The sequence below is a fragment of the Rhinoraja longicauda genome, chromosome 8, assembly GCF_053455715.1.
Source record: "Rhinoraja longicauda isolate Sanriku21f chromosome 8, sRhiLon1.1, whole genome shotgun sequence".
In the NCBI taxonomy this organism is placed as follows: domain Eukaryota; kingdom Metazoa; phylum Chordata; class Chondrichthyes; order Rajiformes; family Arhynchobatidae; genus Rhinoraja; species Rhinoraja longicauda.
The window spans coordinates 51,858,295-51,885,200 of NC_135960.1; the positions used below are offsets into that span (position 1 = coordinate 51,858,295).

The 26,906-nt window shown below is 38.5% G+C and overlaps 1 protein-coding gene across 2 annotated transcripts in view; it reads left to right on the forward strand.

Annotated features, from left to right (window-relative positions):
• rapgef4a (Rap guanine nucleotide exchange factor 4a) overlaps nt 1-26,906 on the forward strand; it is a 171,407-nt gene that overhangs the window by 99,477 nt on the left and 45,024 nt on the right. For both annotated transcript variants that reach the window (XM_078403958.1, XM_078403959.1), the window contains exons 7-15: nt 12,011-12,117; nt 15,014-15,135; nt 16,481-16,664; nt 17,267-17,351; nt 19,116-19,176; nt 20,062-20,138; nt 20,521-20,667; nt 21,725-21,840; nt 22,412-22,500. In XM_078403958.1, the coding sequence (XP_078260084.1) occupies nt 12,011-12,117; nt 15,014-15,135; nt 16,481-16,664; nt 17,267-17,351; nt 19,116-19,176; nt 20,062-20,138; nt 20,521-20,667; nt 21,725-21,840; nt 22,412-22,500 (988 nt within the window). The remainder of the gene's footprint in view (nt 1-12,010; nt 12,118-15,013; nt 15,136-16,480; nt 16,665-17,266; nt 17,352-19,115; nt 19,177-20,061; nt 20,139-20,520; nt 20,668-21,724; nt 21,841-22,411; nt 22,501-26,906) is intronic.

Genomic DNA, 26,906 nt, shown 5'->3' on the forward strand with positions numbered 1-26,906 from the left:
ATAAAAATGAAAACGATAGATGAGAAGTCCTACCCTGTACAGAAATCTTAAGTAATTCCTTGAAGCATCCTTGAAGTATGTTTGTTCAAAAAAATATTCCAGACAAATTAAATATGTGGTGCTTTCAGTTTCAAGGAACAGCTTTTACTCTCAAAACATCAATCTTTACAGAAAAAGTCAAATTCAAATTCTTTACATTGAAATCTTCATATAGCCAATTACAAGCACAATATCTGACTCTATCTTAAGTTTTAAAAAAATTGTTTTCTGGTTAAAGTTATGCACATAATTCTGCAAAATTTGAAATAAAGGTTGATGTGAGGCCTTGAAATGGTTTCACTGTTGAGGAATAAAAGTAATTTATAATGTATGAAACGGAATACTTGTTTCAATTGATTCCTGGAATAGTATAAAAAAGAGCAAAGAACTTGCATTTAACCAATGTGTTTCACATTCAGAGGTTAACTTACAATTATTCACAGCTAAGGAAATTCTAAAATCCAATCACTTTCTTAATTTGGGAAATATCAACATTTTTGAAAGATACCAAAGTACAGTTAAGAGAAAAGTTTGTCGGTAACGTTAAAATATTGTTAAAGGATGAATAGTCATGATGAATTTTTAGAATGGTTTTAAATATTTTCTGCTCATGTTGCTGTACCAGAGAATTTTTCCTTTGTGCAATTTCATATATATTTTTGGTAGTCAGAGGAACTACTGTACATTGAAGCTTTAATTAACTATATAATTAACGTTTGCAGAAATTAAGAACATGAGACTCCTCAATGTTGCTTACGTGCTGATTTTATGCTTTTCATAACATTGGCAAATTTGCATCCTTATAAGTGAAACTTTTACTGTCATATTGTCAGTTTTCGTGCACCATGTTCTCCAGGATGCAACAGATCTTTTTACCTTACATGCTACCAAGTACCATCTTGATTATTAAAAGGAATTAATAACTTGGCAGAAATTTTATGGTCAAAAACAATTTATGGAAACCTGTTCAGGTGAAATGAACCGAGATCTGATATGAAAAATAAGCAAGGAAGGCAGATAGTTTTTAACAAAGGCCAGAGAAATTACTCGGAGTTGGAACACCATTAAAATTGAAATCTTATCCACCCATTTTAGGAAGAGTAGAGATGGGCAAGGAGTTGTACCATGTTCCTGATGCAAACCATCTGAAACAATTTTTTTCAGAAATGGAACAAACACTCTGCCCACCTCAAAGTCCAATTTGCAAAAGACATGGGCAGTATCAATGCTGAACAATGCCATTTTAGCCAAACATTTAGAAATTTAGGGCGGCACGGTAGCGCAGCGGTAGAGTTGCTGCTTTACAGCGAATGCAGCGCCGGAGACTCAGGTTCGATCCTGACTATGGGTGCTGTACTGTAAGGAGTTTGTACGTTCTCCCCGTGACCTGCGTGGGTTTTCTCTGAGATCTTCGGTTTCCTCCCACACTCCAAAGACGTACAGGTATGTAGGTTAATTGGCTGGGTAAATGTAAATGTAAAAATTGTCCCTAGTGGGTGTAGGATAGTGTTAATATTACGGGGATTAATGTTACGGGGATCACTGGGCGGCACGGACTTGGAGGGCCGAAAAGGCCTGTTTCCGGCTGTATATATATGATATGATATGATATGATATAAAACTCATAATCGAGTAAATTGGATAGAAAGACCTATTGGAACTTGGGAAAAAGGCAAGAAGTTGCCACAATAGTTATTAAAAAACAATTTTCAGTCCATGTGGGCTAAAGAAACGGCTTCATATCAGTGTAATTGTAGATTTCTCACTCGTGTTTGAAGGCCAGTTACATTCAAAATGTTATGCAAATTCATTGATAATAAGAACAAAGCTCCAGCGTAAATGAGCTCCCAGGGGGAGTTGTGACCTTCGTGCCCAGTGATCCATCATGGTGCATGTTCAAAGTTGTGTGTGCCCAATATATTTTGCTGAAATACATTTCAGTTGAGTGCAAAGGTCAGAATTTAGTGATGGGTGGAATATTTAAGTAAGGAGGCATTTAGATTCTGAAGCAATTTTAACAAATAAAATGTTAGTCCATGAAAAAGAAGCAGTTTCTCTGTTGATCATGCGGTCATCTGGAACAGTTACTTGGTAATTACTGTCAACTGAGACTGGGATTACAAAATAAATGTTTTCTTCCTGATGCACAGACTGTGCGCAATTCAACATACTGAAGAGGTTGTCTTTTGGTAAATTGCAGACATTCATTGAAGAGGGGAAAGATGTGACATGTTGGAATTTTAAAGAAAAAGCAAACTAGTAAGAATAACTAGTGGTAATAACCCAGAGCAGGAGCTTAAAGGGGGTGGAAATTTTTCAAGTATTACATTTCAGGAAGGTAAGAGGGTAATTGACTGGTGAGTATTAAAGAAATGTTCCCAGAGTGGCATAGCTGGTAGAGCTGTTCCTCACAGCTCCAGAGACCTGGGTTCAATACTGACCTCAGGTGCTGTCTGTATGGAGTTTGCACCTTCTCTTTTTGACTTTATGGGTTTCCTCCAGGCACTTCACATCCCCAAAATGTGCAGGTTTGTAGGTTCATTGGTCTCTGTAAATTGTCCCTGGTGTGTAGAGAGTGCATGCAAATTGGGATAACGTAAAGCTAGTGCAACGGTTAATTGATAATCAGCGTGGACTTGACGAGCTGAAGCACTTGTTTCCACACTGTTTCTCGAAACTAAACTAAACTTTCTTAACACGATGCATTCTAAATTACAATTCAGAATAATAGCACAAACTAAAATTGTTACTTTTAAATCAGATTATTTCTTGGATTTATTATACTTAAGGATTATTAGTAGGAAGGAGTGAGAAGGAATGACAAATGGAATTTAACTCTGACATGTGTGAGGTGTTACACTTTGTCATGTCAAACCAGGGCAGGACTTGCACAGTCAATGATAGAGCCCTGAAGAGTGCTGTAGAACCGAGAGATCTAGGCGTACAAGTGCATGGTTTCCTTTAAAGTGTCATTTTGGGTATGAAGGCATTTGGTATTCTTGCCTTCATTGAGAAGGGTATGAGTACACAAATTTGGACATGATGTAGTTGTAAAAGTCGTTGTTGAGACCATACTTGGAGTACTGTGTGCAGTTTTGGCCATCCAGCTATGAAGAATGTCGTTAAGTTGTAAAAGATGTAGAATAAATTCAGCAGTATCTTACCTGGACTTGCGGGCTTGAGTTATACGGATAGGCTAGATTTTTCTTCTTTGGAGCTGAGGAAGCTGCGGGGTGAACTTATGGAATTATACAAAATCATGAAGGACATGGATAAAACGAATGCTCAGCCTTTTTCCGAGGGTAGAGGATTCTAAAACTAAAGGGCAGAAGCTTAAGGTGAGAGGGGAGAGAATGAAGTGGGACCTCGGGAGAACGTTTTACACTGAGAATAGTCTGTATCAGGAACAAGCTGTCAGATGCTCTATAGAAGTGGGTACAATTATGATGCTCAAAAGACATTTGGACAGATATATGTATGAAAGGTTTGTAGGAGTAAGGGACTATAGACCCAGATCCATATGGTTGCAGGATATCCAAGTCCTAAAGCTTATCCAAATGCCTTTTGTCCTTCACAGATTTATACACACAATGATATCTGTAGACTGCAATCAGCTGCTGGGGGCAATTTGGATGAATTAAAAGTATCAGAAAATCCAAGCCAAAGGCTCCTTGCACAGAGATTTAAACTCTTATGCAACCTAGTCCAATCTATAAAATATTTCCATGCAGTCTTTTTAGGAAAAGCATGAGCAACAATATGTAATGCAAATATATATTAACAAGTACAAGGGCATTAGTTTGATGCATATCACAATGATCATTTTTAAAAGAGGAAAAAAAGACACCTTTTCTAAGAAAACTACACCTTAGCAGATCTTTTCTGCTGCTAATTGACTTCTGGGGAAAATCCAACTTTCTCCATCTGTTCAATTTTAAAACACTTTACTGGATGTGGAAAAGAGAAAAAATGCAGGTACTGAAAATCTGAAATAAAAACCAGGTAAATTTGGAAATAACTCTGCTGGTCAAAAACAATTAACATCTTAGGTCAATGATCGTTCTTCATGTGATGGTTCTGCTGAAAGATCATCAAACTGAAACATTATGCCTGTTGTTGACTTGCTGATTGTTTCCAGATTTATTCTTGTTTCTTACCGTTCTAAATGGCTGCAGGATGCAGCAAAAATAATTCTTGAACCTCTTGCAGGACTGTATTTTGCACGGTTCAATTAAATTTATCCAGACATCTAAAATTCAAAATGCTGATCACTGTCAATTATTTTGATATATTACTCTGATTCATTAAGTTGGTATGGTACATTGTTAAATAATAAAAAGTATTGTAATGAATTCAAGAGTGACAGTAGTTAACAAGTATGAGAAAGTATTTTGCAGCATAACCACTCTGCACATACTTACTGAATTGAAGACTTCCTTGTTGATAAAATTGATTGCCTTGTGGTTGTATGGGTCGCTTGCTGTCATATGTTCCATTAAATAATGTAATAAAATATGGGAACCCTTTCTCTGCGTACAACTGGACCATACATTCTTTGTTTTGCTAGTTACATAGGGAAAGTAATAAACAGTAAAGCCTACCTGAAAAGACCAGAGAAGATGTTTAAAGAACAGTGTGCCTAAAAGGACAAGTGTGGCAGAAGACATTTGAGGCTGGCTGGAAGGACAAAAATAAATATTCTTTAGATTGAGAGGATTCTCATTGAAACCACCCAATTCAGGGATTGACAGGATAGATGTAAGGAGAATATTTACTTTGGCTGAAGAATCTAGAACCAGGGATCCAGCCAAGGAATAAGGAATAGGCTATTGGGACTAAGATGAAAGGTTTTTCACTCGGAGGGCAGGGAATCCTTTGGAATTCATCATCCTGGAGGGCTACAGAGATTTAGTGCCTGAGATCAATCAAAGTAGAAATTGACAGATTTCTAAATGTTAAAAGAAATGAGAATGATGCAGGAAAATAGCATTGATGAAGAAGATCACCTGTGATCTTAATGAATGACAAAACAGGCTCCAAGGGTTAGATGGCTTACTCCTGATTTTAAATCTTATATGGGCCATTCTTAGTCACGCGTGACCAAAAATGTGAAAAATTGTGGAATACATCTCTTTTAATTCTGAAAGCATTACAGGTATATTGTTTTGTACTGTATATATGACTTATATATGTCGAAGTTTATCAAGTGAAATTTTTATATGTTATGCTGACAATGTTTGTTTATGGTCAGAGGTCAAATATGACTGGTCATGTGTGCGACTAGTCATATTTGACCTCTGACTCTAAACAAACATTGTCAGCGTAACATGTAAAAATTTCACTTGATAAACTTCAACATATATAAGTCATAAATACAGTACAAAACAATATACCTGTAATGCTTTCGGAATTAGAAGAGATGTATTCCACAATTGTTCACATTTTTAGTCACACACGTGACTAAGAATGGCCCATATTCTTGTATGTAATTCCATGCAAATCAAAGTAAAGTATCTTCCAATAATAGCTATAACCATCGCATTATTTCTGTAGGAAATGTCAAACCAAAATAATTGGAATTATTCATTATCTGTGGAGATTTACTTAGGTTTTAGTGAAATTACAGTTTGAATTCCAAAATCATTCCAATGATGCTGATGTTAAATGGTTATGGAAAGTCACTGTTGTCGGTTCTTTAACTAAAACTGAAATATATTCCTGCTGCTGCTTCCTTCAGACCTGCACATTGAGAAATCTAAATTTTAATCTTATTTGTCCTGGGTACCTCCCTGATTCCTGAATTTTTATAATACACCTCAGTAACCTGGTCACTAATATTGTAACGGAGTCTGCCATTTCTGTAAGATTGGAAGAATTCTTCATTAAATTAATTCCAGTGTTCACACTTGAGTTTGTGTCAAGCTTCTGGCGTAGGGTATCCTGACCCAAGACATTGCCTGTTCGTGTTCTCTGCCTCCAGCACTTTGTATCTTTTTGTGTAAACCAACAACTCCACTATGTTTCCTCAAATTGCCAAATCATCTTTAAATTGCACCCAGTGTATAAGAGCAAAATCAAAGGGAACAAATGTGTAAACTTCATCTTCGATTTTTTGGTGCATACTCTTGGAATCCCAGTTTTGGTTTACTTTTACTCTTTAAATAATTTGAACTGGACTAAATCTAAATAATTGAGGCATCCAATAACTTTCATCTTTTCAAACAGTCTCACTGTGCCCTGGCCTGAGGAAACACTCATTGACAATATCTAAAGCTACAGTATTCAATTTATTATTTTAAACCAATTCCCTTGTTTTTGTGACCACTCAATATGGATTCTTGCCAACGTATGGATTCTTGCCAACGTCATTCACATTTTGTGTTCATTTATTTCTGTAATACAAATGCATTTGAGTAGCAGTGACGTGCATTACCACTCCATTGGCCTTTGTGTGACTGTGAAGTGGTAATGTACTGTGATCGTGTATATAGAAACACTAAATGAACACCTGAAAAATTCAACAGTGCATCTGAAATGACTGATTGTGCTTCAATTTCGCAGACTATTTGCTGCCAAATATAATTGTCTGTTTCAGAGTTTCTAATAATTTTATCAAACAGAATTCAACTTTGCCACAATGTGATAACATGATCTTTTCAAATGGATAACTTCAGAGACTTTAAAAAAATGTTTTAATTATGTCCCCCTCCACCCCCCACCCCCCTCGTAATTAAAAAATAAACTCCCAAAAAGTGCAGTCATCACCCCGATGTGATCCAATGTGTCATGAAAACTCCACACCACTTGTTGCGCAAGACCTTGGCTTGAGGGTGCATGACACTCATTTCCTGACCAGTTTTCGATGCTCAACCTTGCGCATACTATCACTGTTCAGAATGATGGGCTGTACTCATGAAAAATACTGTAATTATCTCTCCATTATAATATCCCATCCTACACATCCGTACCTGGTAAATATTTTCTTTATAGTGCTGTGGCAGTGCTGGTAAAGGAAAGTCATCCAAAATGTTAGCTGATCCAAAACAATACACATATGAATGTTAAAGGTCTTGCAGAGAATTATTTTGTTTAAATATATTTTAGATGTCTCAATTTGATTTTTAGTTTGATTTCTTCAAGATTTTTATATTTTTGCCAAATTTCTTTAAGAACTTCGGCATGCTAAAGAGTTAAATTGGGATACCAGACAGAATCAGCTTGTTCCCACAGTTCTCAATGGCCTTGGCTTATAAATTGAATTTATCTTATATCCATGTGCATATATCCAGCCACCTCCCAGCCCTCCCCACCCACTCTCTGTCCTAAAAATAAGTGACTAGTGATTCATAAAACTGTTGCAGAACACTAGTTTCTAGATTCATGGTATTCTATTCTTTCTTTTTCTGCATGTACAACTTAGTTGTGTTAAATGATGCACGATTTTATTGATATTTTCATTTTGATGTTTTCCCAAGTTTATTGGTATTGGAGTGTTATTGCCTCATGTACTGAGATACAGTGAAAAACCTTGTTTGCGTGTTCTCCAGTCAAAGAGAAAAAGACCAAAGTGCAGAATATATTGTTAGTGTTACAGCATTATGGTTACAGAGAGTGCAGGTAGAAAAAAAATATTTTTAGATGGCAGCTACTGAAAATTAAGTCTGAACCCTCTAAAAGCATTTACTGCGATAACAGGGATTTACCAAGATAATATTTTGATTTGAGTATTTACATTTGTGTAAACAGATTATTTTTTTCATTCATTTCATTTCCTTGATAACTTTTAAGAGCATAATTAATGTGCTGTTAAAATAAACGGGAATCCTAGAAGTATGCAAGGGTGAAAAAACATTCAGAGCAATCAAAGGCCTATCAGCATAACACATGATTTAATGGGGCTTGTACTATGTTTAAGTTTATTCAAGAGTCACAGACGCCCCACAGAATTTTGGAATGACAAATGATTTTGGATTATTACGAAGCAACAATCGGAGTGGGATGAATCTTCTGCTCCATTGTCAGGTATCATGGTGGGAGTTAGTCACATTCTTTTGCGGCAATCCTGGTATCCAGAGCTGTCATCTTCTCTCCCTTTGGATCCATTATGAATGGAATACTTCAATAGGGAAGTACAACTTCTGTAGACTCCCTTGCTCTCAAGCTAGGAAATCTGCTTGCTAAGCACGCTGCAAGATAAAGCTGATGCAAATAAATGGGAAAATCCAGCTTTGGAGAAAAAGATAAACTCTCCCCACCCCCATTTAAATTGTTTAAAGGTTTTACATTGTTTTTAAGTGTTTGCTTTAGATCATGAACCATCTTGACAGATTCTGAGTGACTTTGAATGTCAAACATTCAATTTGTACGGGCAGGGACCCTGAGGGAGGGGTTTCACCAGCCACTTGAACTATTCTGTGAGAGTAACTCACAGACTTAATACTGCACTCTATCACACTAAGGAGCTGGGCTCCCAGACTAATTCAAGGCTGAGGTGAATGAAACTGCTAGCCCCATGCAGGTGACCAGTTTTGGGGCAGTGGAAAATCTGTCCAAATATGCTGGCTACTCAGCATATATGTATAACCTAGGATAAATTAAGTTGTTTACCAGCTTGATTTGCCAGACTATTGACAACACAGAATAATTCAAATTTTGCAGCCGGGAGTATTTGTTTTGGTTGACTCGCAACTTGTGCTGAACCGAACATTAAACCAAACCTCTTTTAGATTTAGATTTTTTTTTTTTTAGATTTAGAGATACAGCGCGGAAACAGGCCCTTTGGCCCACCGAGTCCGCGCCGCACAGCGATCCCCGCACATTAACACTATCCTACACACACTAGGGACAATTTTTACATTTACCCAGTCAATTAACCTACATACCTGTACGTCTTTGGAGTGTGGAAGGAAACCGAAGATCTCGGAGAAAACCCACGTAGGTCACGGGGAGAACGTACAAACTCCGTACAGACGGCGCCCGTAGTCAGGATCGAACCTGAGTCTCCGGCGCTGCATTCGCTGTAAGGCAGCAACTCTACCGCTGCGCCACCGTGCCGCCGTGTCTTTGCATTAGAATCCTGTCTTTCTAACCTGGCCAATTATATATTACTAACTTAGGTGTCAGGAGACCAGTCAATATTTTAGTTACATTTTCAGACTCTACTGTCTCCTCCAATCTTTGAAGGCTGAACTCAGGAAATCGTCTCTTCACTTATCACTTACAAATATTTCCTGAGAATTCCCAGACATTTCACGAGGTCCTCTCATAACTAATCACACATGAGCTCATTGTTAGGAAACAGACAATGGACAATAGACAATAGGTGCAGGAGGAGGCCGTTCGGCCCTTTGAGCCAGCCCCGCCATTCAATGTGATCATGGCTGATCATTCTCAATCAGTACCCCGTTCCTGCCTTCTCCCCATACCCCCCTGACTCCGCTATCCTTAAGAGCTCTATCTGAAAAGCATATATGATGTCCTTGACCAACAAAATAGTGTGAAAGCATTTTGTTTTAGCTGATGTTGTTCCATTTTAGTATGAGTAGACTAGCTCTGGGAACAGTCTATCCTTTTTTGTCTGTGTGCGTGCCCCTGAGTTTCCAACAAACTATATCATACCCTTAGATTTGAATAGATTAATCCGAAGATTTAATTGTAACAAGTTCCAATATGGTCAGGAACAAACCATATTGTAGACAAAATGATTCTCTTTAAAAATGCATTTAGAAACTTAATGGTTTATCAATGTTATTTTCACTTTATATTAATATACTCATCTTAAAGACATAGTAAATGTAAACGTTGAGATAACACTTTGAATGTTGTTTGGAAACTATATAAAAAATATGGGAAATGGCAGGGAGAGAAGAAAAGAACAAAGGGGTAAAGCTTGTCATGGGTTGCATTATCTAAAACGATATATCCAGTTGGAAGGTGAAGTGCAGTTCTTTATGTTTACATTGAACTATTTTGGAACATTGTAGGATAGTGAGATCAAAATTGGACTTAGATAGAGAATTAAAATGAAAGATAAGAGGTCATCCTGCTGATGGACTAAAGTGTGCCTGTGGAAAAAAAAGTGACTTTTGATTACAATTCAATGTAATTAAAACCTATACAACATGTCTACAATACAATGACTGAAAATCAGGAGACTGTAGATGCTGGAAATCTGAAAACAAAATGCAGAAAACACTCACCAGGTCAACCAGCTTCTGTGGAAAATCCTTTCATCTTTTCCTGGTTCTGAATCTGGAACGTTTTTACTGTTCCTCTTTATTGTCTGACCTGCTTAGTGTTTCCAGCATTTTCTGGTTTTATCTCATTTGTGCATTCTTATATCTATTTGCTCCATGTTCTAGTCCCATTCCAGAGATATGAATATAAAAATCCAGGTTAATATATTGAGAGAGTACTTCACTGTTTGAAGTGTCCTTTTGGAATGCAGTGTTTAGTGAAGGCCTGATTACTTTCTCAGGTGGAGTTAAACAATCCCATGGCACTTCTTCTTCAAAAAACAAGAGTTTTATCTCAAAGGAACTGCATTTCACATTTCCACAGAACACTTTGTAGCCTTTTGAAAATTAGTACTCTGTTTAATAACATTTAGATAATTAGTCTTCAAGGTAATATTTGTTTGTTCAACATTCAATAATGGTTGATGGAATTTAATACAGAGAAATGTGAGGTGTTGCATTTTGGGAAGTCTAACTTGGGCTGGGCCTACATGGTGAATGGTAGGGCCCTGGGGAATGTTGTAGAGGGATCTAGGAGTGCAGGTGCATGGTTCTTTGAAGGTGGAGTTTCAGGTAGATAGGGTGGTCAAAAAGGCATTTGGCACATTGGCCTTCATCAGTCAGAGTATTGAATATAGAAGTTGGGAGGTCATGTTGCTGATGTATAAGATATTGGTGAGACTGCATTTAGAGTATTGTGTTCAGTTCTGGGCACCATGTAAAAGGAAAGATGTTGTCAAGCTGGAAAGGGTACAGAGAAGATTTACGAAGATGTTGCCAGGACTAGAGGGTCTGAGCTATAGGGAGAGGTTGAGTAGACTGGGACTCTATTCCTTGGAGTGCAGGAGGATAAGGGGTAATCTTATAGAGGTGTATAAAATCATGAGAGGAATAGATCAGGTAGATGTACAGAATCTCTTGTCCAAAGTACATGATTTAAGGTGAAGGGGAAAAGATTTAATAGGAATCTGAAGGGTAATTTTTTCACACAAAGGTAGGTGGGTGTATGGAACAAGCTGCTAGAGGAGGTAGTTGAGGCAGGGACTATGCCGGCTTTTAAGAATCAGTTAGACAGGTACTTGGATAGGACATGTTTACATCACAGTGAGGGGGTGTTTGGAGTCACTGTGATGGATGTTTGTGTTGGGGTCGGGTGTCCTGTGTTCTTTTCTTTTTTGCTGTATTTTGTGTGACTGCTGAAATTTCGCTCGGTGTTGTGCCGAGTGACAATAAAGTGTTGTTATGTTATGGAGGGATATGGACCAAATGCAGACAGGTGGGACTAGTGTAGCTGGGATATGTTGGCCGGTGTGGGCAAGTTGGGCCGAAGTTGGGGCTGTATCACTCGATGACACTGTATCACTCTATGACTCTATGTCTATGACTCTATTAATGTAAATGGATTTTCCGGTTATAATCACATTGGTGTTTGTGGGAGCTGGCTGTGCGGTTCCTGACTGCCGGATTTCCTGCATATTAACAACACTTCAAAGAGATTCCTTTGCTTTGAAGCATTTTGAGATGCTCTATTTGTTCCATGTTCTAGTCCCATTCCAGAGACATGTGAAACGTGTTGTGTAAAGTCTCCATTTCTTTACAAGGTACTTGCTATTAGTCAAATCATAGTTACTTACAACTTAATTGGGTTTTTTTAATTCTCTTTAAAACCTGCAAATATAGAATATTCAAATATATTGGGTGTGAATTGATGACTTGTATTTTCTATTTTATACCAGATTCCTTCTCAAAGAATTCTTAGAGCTGGAAAGATTTTACGAAATGCAATATTGTCTCAAGCTCCTCACATGATAAGGGATCGGAAGTACCACCTGAAAACCTACAAGTGAGTATGGTGTAGTAGAACTGTGATGCATATTTTGGTAATTCTTTAAAATATTGCTTTCCTTTTGTAGAAATTATTGTACTTAAAGTTAGTAATGAGTACTGCCAACAGAAAGAATTGATTAAAACCAAAGTCAATGTGGGAGAACAAAGGAACAACAATGGTTCCTATTTCTTCAGTTTCCCATCTTGTGGTTGCAGGGAGCCATCTAAGCTCTAATTGGTACTTTAGGGAGTGAGGGGATCTCTGGGATTGGTACATTTTGGGCCTATTTGCCATCTTGACTATAAGCTAATGGATGGCTCCCAAACTGGGTAGAAGGAAATAATAATTGAAGAACTTCAAAGTATGAAGAAATGAATCCTTTTTGAGAACTGTATTCTCTGAAATTTCCTTTCAATGTCTTTTTTGCATTCTTAAAGATCTCTATCTTTCTAGAAAAATGATCTCCAGTCTGAACAATCTTTGCTCGGAGGTGTAACCCAACAGTCCAAATATCATAGATCTTTTTTACACCTTCTCCATGACCTCTATAACCGCTTTATAATTTGTCGATCGTGTTTAGCCATGTTTTTTAGCCAAGTTACTACATACAGGCATGTGAATTTTCCGCGTTTCCACGTATTTCTGCGTTTTTAAAATCCATTTTCCACGCTTTTTGCATGGTTTCCACGTTTTTCACTTTGCCAAATAAACAGAGAAATCGGATTGAAAAAAAGAAAGGAAAAAAAACGATGTATAGACTTGTAATGTGCACTAGGGTTCCGCTAAAGGTCGCTAGGGGTTCCGCGAGAAATCCACCCCCGCGCGCCCTCAAAGTCTCCCCGAAAAAGTGGCACCTAGTCTGGGCAAGGCAGCTAATCTCGACCTCACCCGGGGCTTCCATGGCCAATTTGTCAATTCGGCCGCTAGAGGTCGTTAGGGGCTCCGTGAGAAATCCCCTTTGCCGTGGAAGTCTTCCTGAAAATGTGGTACCTAGGCTGGGCAAGGCTGCCAATCTCAATCTCGATCTCGTCGGGACTTCCACGGCCGATCAATGGGTAGAATTTGCAACCTGTGGCTGGGGCTCTGGAACTCCAGCCCAGCTGGAGCCAGCAAATCTATCCCCATAGCTGACCTCCTTGACCTGCTGGATAAACCAGCAAAGCTCTGGAACCAAGAGTGCCAGAAAATCAGTGGTGGAACTGTAACGAGTAAATATTAAATTGAAGTGCAAGATTATACTTCAATTATAAAACACAGCAGAAATGCCAATTACCACCTTTTTTGTTGATTATCAATTAATGTGCGAATATACTTCAAAATGTTATTAGTGTACAGTGACATATCCACATTATTTTGTAATGTCTGTTTTTACTTTGAAATGCACTAAAAGAGGCTTGAAACTGTTAATTTTGTGTGTACATTTTTGCCCCCGTCGCAAGTGCTCGGCTCTTTTCCTCTTTTTTTACCTCACTGACATGCCTGTACATAAATTTAGCAGATTTTAATTTGCATTTCTCTCCTTGCAGAAATGAACCTCAATTGTTTTATATTTTAATGGCAACTGTAGCCTGTTTCCCTATGTTTGAGTAAGTTGTATATCTGGTCTTAAATTTATCTCAATATCCTTTTTATGTTACTCTGTTCTTGTCATTCAGTCTTTCCCACGATCCTTTTATATATCCTTGTGTGGCTTTCATGGTTTCATTTTGTTTTGTAACTATCCTGCACTGATTCCTTCCGCAATTTAATCCTATTTACTCCTTTCTCTGCTCCATCTTCCATCTTGTTCCTTTATCCATCTACTACAGGCTCAATTTCTTCGCTAGAGAATTTACATGTTATCTGTAAAGACATTTTGAAATTCCTATGTAGCTGATCTGAGATTGGAATGTTGTCATCACTGGGGAGAAATCATTTAGAATGATGTTATGTACATCAATGTGATGCTGAAAGTGTGATGTTTGGTCTAGAAGAGAAAAGGTGGCATAGGTTACCATAGAAGATCATGAAACTGAGTTTTAGTAGGAGAGGTAGACAGTGGGAATCAAGTCACCTAAGTATCTTGCAGCTTCTCTTGGCATTGGTCAGCTAGTGAAGAAATCTCTCCACTTTCAGAAATTCAAACTGGTTTATCATTTTGTATAAAAGAGAGTGTTACCTGTACTACTGTGTTGTGGCAGTCTTTATGTCTTGACTTTAATTATGAACCCTGTCCTTCCTACTGTTGGTACAATTTTTATTTGACAGAGGGTTTTGAAAATAACTTCTGACTTAAGTTACAAACTTCATACCTATTGATACTGCATTTTCATAACAAAATTGGTCTGTGCAATTAGCTTCTGGAGAACTGCAGAACTAAAAGCAGATCAGATCAGAAGATCATAAAAAATAGGAGTAGAATAAGGCCATTTGGCCCATCAAGTCTACTCCACCATTCAATCATAGCTAATCTATCTCTCCCTCCTAACCCCATTCACCTGTCTCCCCCCCCCCCGTAACCTGACACCTGTACAAATCCATAATCTATCACTGCCTTAAATATCTCCACTGACTTCGCCTCCATAGACTTCTGTAGCAAAGAATTCCACAGATTCACCATCCTCTAACTAAAGAAATTCCCCCTCATCTCCTTCCTAAAAGAACATCCTTTAATTCTGAGGATATGACCTCAAGTCATAGACTCTCCCACTCATGGAAACATCCTCTCCACTCGATCCAAGCCTTTCACTATTCTGTATGTTTTAATGAGTTCCCCCCTCATTCAAGTGAAAGAAACAAGAAGCACCAAACTGGCACATATTATGATTGAAACTTAACTAAACTTATGTCCCATAATCATTTCACCGGTTGGGGCATTTTAACATTATGTATTTTTGAAAATAATTACTTTCAAAGTGTTCTTTTCATCTAGACAATGCTGTGTTGGGACAGAGTTAGTAGACTGGATGATACAGCAGACCACTTGTGTCCATTCTCGTGCCCAGGCTGTGGGCATGTGGCAGGTCCTTCTTGAGGAAGGTGTCATGAACCATGGTAAAAATATCATCTTTTTAATAATTATGGGGTTCATTAATTTACCGCTACTGAATATATACTTACAATAAATCTGTAACAGTCCACTTCTTTTGCTATCAATAATGGTCTTTTAGGAAGTTTAAACAAGTTTAGGTAAGTGCTGGTCTTGGCATTATGTTCGGCACAAACATTGTACTGTACCATTCTATGATCTAAAATTAGTAGCATGTTGCTTAAAAAATGGGATCCAATGTATGTGCATTTAATTACAATAAACTTTTCAGTAATAATAAAAACAAAATTCTAATTGTATCTTTTCATATGAGGAGAATTGAAATTATTTAACAAAATCTGGAAGTTTAGCTTTGCTGATAAAATATTGGCCAATAAAAAATTGTTCTGACTCTGTGGAACATGGCAGGAATGCTGGATGTAGGGAATAGAGCATAAAATGGATTTGCAACTTCTCACCAAATTTTGGGATTTTCCATTGATACCTTTTTAATTCTGCATAACTGTTCCAAATGATCCTAAATCTGCTGTTGTATTTCATTGATGAATGTGATTTTACTGTCCCAGAGTGCCATTCAGGAATGTGTTTGGATTATAAATTAAGTCATAGGATGTGTAGGAGGAATGTGGACACATGCTTGCTATGTTGGGAACTTATGGCTGAATGCGGGCACAGCATCTCAGTGAAGATGATGATATTTATTTACTTCACATGGATACCAGTGCCTCAGTTGATGGAGCCACAGAGGTGATGCTGGAATCTTGCATAGAACACAAAATGCTGAAGTAACTCAGTGGATCAGTCAGCATCTCTGGAGGGGTTTTTAGGTCGAACCCTTCTTCAGATTCCTTCTCAGTTGATGGAGCAGTCAGGGAGCAGCCTCAACGTGCTTCTGATGGTACACAAATCTGAGGTCTTTCTACTAAATCTTCATTTTTTTTAAAGTCAATGGGTGATTAGATGCACTCCAAAATAATAATTGGCAGTTGTGACCCGTAGTTTCTTCGGCCATTACCTTGAAATGGACAAAAGTATACTAAGTAAATTCAATGCAGGGAAGTATAAGCTCTTACAATGAAAGAAAAATGGGAATATATTTAAAGAATGCCATTAAAGAAGCTAGGGAGGGCCATGGATTAGCTTGGTTTAGTAATGTTACAGACTCATTCCTGACCATGTCTGGTCATTATAGAACAGTTAAGGAGCAAATGTTAAACTAAATTACCAAGATGGTAGAGTGAATATCTGAAGATATTGACGTTCTGTATTGTACTATAAGTCAACCTGCCTGTTCTTTGCACTGAAGCCAACAGACTTTAGATTTAAATTTGTAAATCAATGCTCTCCTAGCGGACCAAGAGCACAATTTCCAGGACAAGTACCTGTTCTATCGTTTCCTTGATGATGAAAAAGAGGATGCTCATGCACCGACAGATGAAGAGAAGAAAGAATGTGAGGAGGAGCTGCAGGAAACAATGCTTCTACTTTCTCAAATTGGCCCAGATGCTCACATGAGAATGATTTTACAAAAACAGTGAGTAAGAAAACGTATGCCAACTTGAATCATGTAGGTTAGAAATTAAAGTAAAAAGATTTCAGTTTTATTAAGTTTGGTCAATTTAATCTATTGCATTGTATTGTATAATGTTTGAAGACAATGATGGAGTTATATCATTCCAAATAATAAATCAATCCAACATGACATCCACAAAGGACCCTTGTGGGGGGACAACTGTAATTGTTTGGTTCAGAGCTTTTCAATTTAGACATCCAAATAGTCACCTGAGTTTCTTCTTTAGCTTTCCATCTTTAATCCAATTATTTTTACAATCAGAAATATAAATTCACATACTTTAAATAATTCAGAAAAAAAAGATATTTAAAATATTTACTGTAACCAGCAGTAAATCATGTAACAAGGTACATATTGGTCTGCTTTTATGTTTGAATGCTATTTAAGAAAAACATTGTAAGATTGGTAAAGTAACAAAAGTCATTTCTTCTAATGGTTTTTCAGTTTTGAGTGGTTAAGAACAGTAGGAAAATATTTCCATTGAGAACTAAGAATAGTTATTAACTAATATAATTTTGGAAACATTTACACTTTTATTTTTATTGTTTATGTGTAATTCACAGGCCAAACCAGAGGACGGTTGATGATTTAGAGATCATATATGAAGAATTGTTACATATTAAAGCCTTATTGCAGTTTTCTACCGCAGTAAGCTTCCTTTCTTTGATTTCATATTCTGAGTTTAAATCTAACCGTCTTAATAGCAGTGTAACTATTACATGACTGGAGGTGTACTTTGAATGATTGTACAGCATGTAAACGGGCCTCTCGGCACATGGAGTCCATGCTGACCATCGTTCACCCATTCACACCAGTTCTATGTTATCAGACTTTCGCAGCCAGTCTTTATGCACTCGGGCCAATTCAATCCATGTGTGTTTGGAATGTTGGAGGAAACCAATGTGTCAAGGAAAACGTGCAAACTCCACACAGACAGCGCCCAAGGTTAGGAACAAATCCAGGTCTCTGGTGCCATGAGGCAGCTGCTCTATAGCTATTTGCAATTTAATTTTGGTTGGGGTCAGTTTGACCTGTGCTGAGCACCACCATCTCAAATCATGTGCATGTGAGACCAAAATCAGTTTGTAAATAGATTGGCAACAAAAATTGTCACTGTCCATCTTGTTCAGCTTCCATGGCCATGACTGTTGTGCTTCCGTGGCCATGGCAATATGTCACCTTTTATATGTGAAAATCCATGTTAGTCAGTCTTTTTTCTCTTTCCTTCATTTGTTGTAGAGAGGTGGCAGCATTCCTGGTTTTACAAGCCCCAATGAACATTTTGTGGGGTGCTTCCAGTTATTCAAAGTTTTAAATCATTGCATTTCAGGCAGTGTGAAGTTAGTAGTAGAACCCACACCTTCCTCACTAGAACTAATATTAGGATTCCCAACAACCCACTCATTCTCCATTTTCAGAACCCGTATCTGCAACCAGTGTTATATCCTAGACATATAACCTAAATGAGAAGGATCAGCAAGAGGAGTACTGCTGGACATTTTCTTCCAGCCCATTTCTACAGCAGTCTGTATGTTTCAGGTAGTTACCACCTGGTACCTATTGGTAACTCATTTTGTTTTAATTGAGAATGCAATATGACTCATTTTGAGATTGGGAAGTGATGTATTTTCAGCCTGAACATTCCATTGCCACCACATCATTTTTTTCACTGCAACTCAAAAATGAAGCTGGAAACATATACAGCTTCAGAGCTCCAGCTTACATATCCTTGACGTTTTCATTGACTACACTTCTGCTTTCTCATCCTCCTCAGTACACTTGCATGCTAACCCTTAAATCCTGGTGCATGCCAGCCTATTGAAGTACTCTCCAGTGCCCCTTCCATAACAATATAATAACTTGCTGGGTGCAAACAAAGCCTCATCATATCATATCATATATATACAGCCGGAAACAGGCCTTTTCGGCCCTCCAAGTCCGTGCCGCCTAGCGATCCCCGTACAATAACACCCACTAGGGACAATTTTTACATTTACCCAGCCAATTAACCTACATACCTGTACGTCTTTGGAGTGTGGGAGGAAACCGAAGATCTCGGAGAAAACCCACGCAGGTCACGGGGAGAACGTACAAACTCCTTACAGTGCAGCACCCATAGTCAGGATCGAACCTGAGTCTCCGGCGCTGCATTCGCTGTAAAGCAGCAACTCTACCGCTGCGCTACCGTGCCGCCCTGTACCGTGCCGCCCGTGCCATGATCTATGTTACATTTTCAGCTAATACCATCTCCAAGTAAAATCAGATTTATTATCTATTTTGTATCTATATTTTAACCATATTTACAATGTCTTGCATTTTAAGTATGATTAAACATATCAACGTTTGACATTATAATAAATCAGGCTAATAAAATTGCCTTTGGAGACAATTTTTTTCTTTGTTCTTTCCAAGGTGAAACGAGAACTTGCTGGTGTTTTGGTCTTTGAATCTCATGCCAAAGCAGGGACAGTTTGTAAGTACGGAATTAATCTAAAGAATTTGAAAAGATTTTAGTTGGAATTGTTAGAATTGAAAGTAAAAACAAAAGTTATTTTACTTGCCTTGACTGAGCTCAAATACGAGTAAACCCAAGGGGATGACTAAATTAGGCTTGAAGGGTTCTTTGAAGTATCAATCCATATGACATTTAGCTGAGTTGCACTGGATCTTATTCACTGCCCACAAATGTTTGGTTTGGGTGCAAATGACTAATTGAGCTGCCCCTGGGAAGCATCGAAAGAAGCATTGCAGGCCTCCATGGCATGGAGTGCTCAACATCTTTGTTAGAGGAGGCAATAGTGGCAATTTACAGTATCCATTTAACCTAATTACAGGGAGAATGTTCAAACTCCAAACAGACAGCATTAATGGTCAAGATCGAACCTTGTCACATTTTGTAAACAAATTTGAAAAATTATATTAATCCAACATGGATTTCTGAAAATTATTAATGCAATACATCGATGTTTAAAGCAAAAGTGATTAAGAATTGACATGTACTTTTTCATTTGTGGTGGAAACAAATATTTCTGCAATTTTTGATTTGCAAAGTTAAAAGCAATATTTACTACTTGGTACAAAAGCTGCACCATCTGCTATATTTTCTTCCACTAACTAATGTCAGTAAAAATATAAATGATGCCTGGTTTAAAATTAACTTTATATCTACAGGTCTTGAATCAGAGACTTTACATTCACTATTACTAAAGTAATATAAGTTTCTATGCACTGTAAAGAGAACAAATGCTTAATTTTATGCATTTCTAATGAAGTTTAAAAACAAACTTCCTCTGCAGTTCAAATATTTAATGAATTTTATGCATTTGAAATTGGATGATTCTTGTTTTCATCCTTGCAGTGTTCAATCAAGGAGAAGAGGGCACTTCATGGTACATTATCCTTAAGGGCTCCGTGAATGTTGTTATCTATGGCAAGGTACAACTTGTAACTCACTATCTTTTATGGAAGGTTTGAAAGATTCAGACAATTAATAATTCCAAGAATACTTAAATAAAAATTAACCATGTTTATAGTGAATTATATCACATCATTAGAAATGAACATACATGTTCAGACTTGACAATGCCCATCTTGTATATAGTAAGTGTAGTAGCTGTGTCATCTTTTTAAATCTATATTGATCTATATTTAAAATGTAAACTGGCCTAGTTTATTGTACCATATTTGGCTGGGTATTTATAGAGCCCTAATGGATATAAAAAGAAAATGTACATCGACTGTGTACCTAAATTATATATTTATTAGATAATGGGTGCAAAGCTTTAATATAAATGACTAATCTTGTCCAATATTGCAGGGTGTAGTCTGCACATTGCAGGAAGGGGATGATTTTGGAAAATTAGCACTGGTGAATGATGCTCCAAGAGCAGCTTCCATAGTGCTTCGTGAAGATAACTCTCATTTTCTCAGGGTTGATAAAGAAGATTTCAACAGAATCCTACGAGTAAGTGCTTTTTTGGTTGAAGAATAGTTTATAATCATCAGCATGATTACCAAAACAGCAATATGGGTTGTGAACAGCTGGTTTCCCAGTGCTGATCCCTGAGGCACACTGCTGGATATAAACTACCCAATGCAAAATATCCTGTTTATTCCAACTCTCTCTGATTACTGTCTGTTAACCAAACCTCAGTCTGTATTCCTCCCAGTGCCACATGCTCTAATTTTGTTTTGTCATATCTGATCAGCAACCTTCTGAAAGTTCAAAACATAACACATTAACTATTTTGCTCTTTTCTGCGCAGCTAGTTGCAATTGCAAAAAAACATAATTTCTCTTTCATAAATCTATGTTGACTCAATGTAATGTTATCTTTTTAAGGACACTGTTATGATATTCTTAACTTTTAATTCCAGCATTTTCCTCACAACCGGATATCACGTCTATAGTTGCTTGTTTTCTCTTCCCAATTTTCTTACAAAGTAGTATTACATTTGTTAAACTGCATTCTGCAGGAATTGATCTGGAATCTGTAGAATTATTGAGGTGACAACCAGTGTAACCACCATTTTCGATCGCCACCCCCATCAAAAACTTAAGATTCAGGTCATCACATCCTGGGCATTTATTGCCTTTTGGTCCCATTAATTTCTCCAGTGCTCTATTTACAAAGTTTGCCTTTTAAAAGGATGATATAACTTTCAAAAACTTACTACCAGTGGAAAAGTTACCTGCGTAATACATAATTAACTATTGAGCATATTAGACCATTTAGAGCTGACTGCAGTATTCTTCAGCTTTAACTTTGAACACAAGTTAAATTCAGTACACTGAAATTTTAAATTGCAAAATTACATGTCTAGATAAAAATTTGTCTCTGTCTGAAAAAGATGCTGAGTGAAGAGTAGCATCACATGTTAAAAATATTCATAGGCTCATATTGATCACTTAAATTATTTATTTGAATAGATGTGGTTTCATTTTAACAATTTATTTTTTCCTTTTCCTTCTTCCCTTGCTCCCCTTATCCCTGCCTTTACTATAACCTTCACACATGTTAGGATGTTGAGGCCAATACAGTCAGACTTAAAGAACATGGAAAAGATGTATTGGTTTTGGAGAAGATCCCAATGGGTAGCAAGACTTCCAGCCAGGGAAACACACAGGCACAACACAAGTAAGTTTACCTTTATGTCACATTCTATGTTCTTTAAGACTTATGTGGTCATTGATATGGCTCAGTTGTTTTGAGAATCAGTAGATAATACGATGAAGGTATCAACATTGCAGATTCACCATCAATGAAAGGGAGTGGAAATGGTACAGTGATACTACTGCTGCATAAAAAAATCAATTTTCTTATCAATTTACCACAAAGCATTCACTGTAAACTGATTATTGGCTTCCTGTGTGACTAGCATAGTATATTATTGGAGAGGATTAGAATTCCATTAAAGGAGATTAAAATATTGTGTTGAATTTACCACCATGTTCTTTTTGCCTAAACCAGAATTTTCTAATCAATATTTTGAATTAGCTACTGCTTTTGAAGTCATGATTTGCTAATTAGGTTTACTGAACTAACAAATTCAATTTGGATAATTACTTTCCAAGTTAACATTAGATTTCAATCTATTAATTATCTTGATAATCCATTGTGTCATTTTAAGGTGATAATATTTAAGAATTGTGTTGTAAGTTAAACTACATGTTCTGCTATTAACCAAATTGTCTTTTCATCCCCCCAGATACACTGTGAAGTCAGGCACTCCTGAAAAAATATTAGAACACTTCCTGGAAACTATACGCTTGGATTTGCCTGCCAATGAAACAACAGGTTTAGTTGTTAACAAATTCATCTTTCTGTTAGCAAGTTACTGTGTTTCTATATCATCTTAATCAAAGATCTAGTCAGGATTAGCTGGAGTAACTCAGCGGGACAGGCAGCATCTCTGGAGAGAAGGAATGGGTGACGTTTCGGGTCGAGACCCTTCTTCAGTCTGAAGAAGGGTCTCGACCTGAAACTTCACCCATTCGTTCTCTCCAGAGATGCTGCCTGTCCCACTGAGTTACCCCAGCTTTTTGTGTCCTTCTTCGGTTTAAACCAGCATCTGCAGTTCCTTCTTACACATCTGGTCAGGATTTCTGATTTATGTCCATTTTATGTCCATAATTACAGAAGTTTAATTTAGGTAATGGATTCTTTTGGTCCAACTGGTGTGTTTCACATACCTGAATTTCTTTTTAGACTTTGTATGTTAGCATCGAGGTTTAGATATTTTTGTTTAGTTTAGTTTAAAGATACAGCGTGGAAACAGGCCCTTCGGCCATCGAGTCCGCACTGATCACCGATCCCCACAAACTAACACTATCCTACACACAATAGGGACAATTTACAATTTTGTCAAGCCAATTAGCCTACAAACCTGTACGTCTTTGGAGTGTGCAAGGAAACTGGAGCACCCGGAGAAAACTCATGGGGAGAGCATACAAATTCCATACAGACAGTACCCGCAGTCAGGATTGAATCCAGGTCTCTGCCGCTGTAAGGCAGCAACTCCACCGCTGCACTACTGTGCCGATCTGTTGAAAGTATTTTTATTTCTGAAACAAAAGAGCAGCACTCTAGGATTTGGCCACATAATTAGGATGCTCTGTTATACAAACATGGAAAATAGGAGCAGGAAAAGACCATTTGACTCTTTAAGATTGTTCCTGCACTCAATATGATCATAGTTGATCATCCACATTCCAGCGTGTTCCAGCTTTCTCCCATGTCGAGCCTAAAGAACTATATCTGACTCCTCAAATACACTTAATGATTTGAGTTCAATTGCTTTCTATGCTGGAGGTTCACCAATCTCTGGAGAAAAGGTTCTCCTCATCTCAGTCTTAAATGACTTGCCTCCTATCTGTAGATTGTGATATCTAGCCCTGGACTCATCAAAAGTCTGGAGCATCCTGCATCTAATCTGTCCCGTCTTGTTCTGTTTTCTGAGATTACCTCTCAGTTTTCTGATGCAGCAGCTTTATTAGCTGTACCACCCGGTGGCCCATATCTGGCCCTCTGGGCATGCTCACGTGGTTTTGTTATTAGTTCTGCGTGTGGATATAACATGCCGAGCTACCTGTGCAAACTTCTGCCAACATGTGTCTCCTGTGAACTCCCTTCTCCCATCGAGCAGAAGGTACAAAAGCTTGAAAGCACGTACCACCAGATCCAGGAACAGCTTCTTCCCTGCTGTTATCAAACTACTGAATAAACCTTTGATAAATTAAGGATGTAGTTGAGAGCAAAAAATGAACCAATGTAAATTTTTATAACTTTACAAATTAAACTTTTAAATGGTGCCTTTTATATCATTCTGTACATAAATTAAGTTCACTAAATTGTTTTAACATAATAGAACCAGATATATTAACTTTTCAAAATAAATGAGTTAAAACATTTTAAATAGTTAGATGTAAAGTATAACTCCCTCCTCCACTATTTTGTTACATACTCGCTGGGCAAGTTCCTTGCTATCAATAAGTAAATCAAGTGATTTGTTGTGGAGAAAATTCACTACATTCTGTATTGAATTGCCACAGTTTAGAGCCCTTTTGTCACTGGAACAAATTAGTTAGAAATTTGCGTTTTAAAAAACCCTATGACCGATTTATTTTCAGTTTACAATTGGATGGTGACTGGTAACAGAACAGTATAACACAGGAATAGGTCCTTCAGCCCACAATGTCTGTGCCGAACATGATGCCAAGATAAACTAATCTCCTCTGCCTACATGTAATCCATATCCCTCCATTCCCTGCATTTCCATGTGCCTGTTGAAAAGCCCTTTCACGCCACTATCACATGATAACAGGCCTGTTAAGCTGCAGCATGTAAGAATTTCATTGTTCCATCGTTGGTACACCTGACAATTAAACTCTTGACTCTTGCCTCCACCACCACCCCTGGGGCACTCTGTGTAACTAGAAAACCTTGCTCCGCACAATGAGGTTATGAAATAACATGAAAAATGTAGACTGAATGTTCTGTATTTATATATCTTGGATATATACTCAAATACTTTCCAGAGGTTTGCCAAATTAAGAAGAGTTTAGAGAGAACTAGACCAAGTGGACCCTTTGGGTCCAAACCGCTCCTACATTGGTGCAGCACCTCCTCCTCCCCTCTCCCCTCCCCCTCCCTTCTCCTCCCCTACCCCCTCCCCTTCACCCCTCCCCATCCCCTTCACCCCTCCCTCCCCACCCCCCTCACCCCTCCCTCCCCACCCCCCTCCCCTCTCCACCCCTCCCCTCTCCTCCCCCCTTTCCCCATACCCCCTCCCCATCCCCTTCACCCCTTCGAGCAGCGGGGAACGGCGGTGACGGCATGGACCCGTTGCCGGGTGGGGAGTGTCTCCCGGGGCCATGAGTGGGCGAGAGTGGACAGGGAGAAGGCACTGACCTCGCCTCATTTCTCCTGTGGCTCGGGCGTGGAGCTGAAGCCTCTCTTCTCTCCAGCAGCTCGGCTGTGATTGGCGGGGAGCCTCTGCCACCGCGCTGCACCATGGGAGGAAGGTCAGGCGTGGGGCACACCGGGACGGGAGACAGTCTTCCCGCTGGTCCTCCGGGGGGGGGGGGGGGGGGGGAGGAGCGCATTTATTAAAGTTTATTAGGTAAATTGTTTACTCAAACCACGGGGGTTTGGTGAGTAGGGTGGGCTTAAAATTGTTGCGCTGTGGTGTACCGTTTTGGCTGTGTAGAGGGCATGGTACACACGTATACACATAAACATATAAACATATACACACAAACAAACTGAAAGTTTTAATAATATATACTAGACCAAGTGGACCCTTTGGGCCCAAACCTCTCCTGCATTGGTGCAGCCCCCCTCCCCCTCTCCCCCTCCCCTCCCCCTCTCCCCCTCCCCTCTGAGGCAGGTGAGGACTGGAAGTTGGCATGGATGGTGATGAAAGAGAGTTCAGTGGAGAGAATAGGCAGGAGCATGGCAGGGAGCAAGAAAGGACTGTTGGATTGAATTGCATTTATTTTAGTGTGAGAGGCCTGACTGGGAAGGAGGGTACACTTGGGGCCAGGATAAGTACATGTGACTGGGATGTTGTGGTGATACAGACACTTGACTAAGAGATGGACAGGACTGACAACTTAATGTTCCAGGGTGCAGGTCGTACAGGAAAGATAGAGCTGAGAGCAAAAAGAGGAAAGGGTGTCACTTTATTGATTAAGGGAAATGTCACACCAGTAGCCAAGATGACATTAATGATGGTTTGTTGAGTGAGGCTGCATGGGTGGAATTGAAAAATAAAAAGGTGATGATCACATTAAGATTATACACAGGTCCCCAAATAGTCAACGGGAATTAGAAGAACAAATATGCCAGGAGACTTCAGGCTGCTGCAAAACTAATAATGTCATAGTAAGGGATTTTAACTTTTACAATGTAAACTGGAACTATCATAGAGTCAAGGGCTTAGAATGGGTGGAATTGGTCAAATAGGTTCAGGAAGGCTTTCTCAGGCAATATTTTTGAAGCTTGATCTACTCTTAGGAAATTGGGAAGGGCAGGTAACAGAAGTGTCCGTGGATGAGCCTTTTGGGACTGGCGACGACTGTTCTATAAGCATTAAAATAGTTATGGATAAAGACAGGGTGGGCCCACAAGTTAAAATTCTGAATTGGGGTAAGGCCAACTTTGATGGTATTAGACAGGAATTTGCTAAAGTTGATTGAAGTAGGCTATTTGCAGGCAAAGTAACTTCTGGAAAGTGGGACTCTTTTAAAAGTGTGATGTCAGGAGCGCAAGGTATGCGAGTTCCTGTTAGAGTGAATGGCAAGACATGTTGGAAGAAGGAAAGTTGGATGATGGGAAAAATTGAGGCTCTGGTCAGGAAAAAGAAGGAAACATGGGACAGGTATAGGCATCTGGGATCAAATGTATCCCTGGAGGATTTTCTGGAACTGAGGAGCATACTTAAAAAGGAAATGAGGAAGGCAAAAATGGGGCAGGAGATGGCTCTGGCAGATAATGTTAAGGAAAATCCAAAGAGTTTTTTTTAGGTACATTAAGGGAAAGAGGGTAACTAGAGAGAGAATATAGCTCCTAACCAATCTCTTATGTGGAGCCTCTGGTGATGGGCAAGGTCCTCTGAGTATTTCTCCTGTTTTTTACTGTGGAAAAAAAGAAGACTAGGGAACTTGGAGCAGTTAATGGAGATGTCTTGGGAACAGTTCATA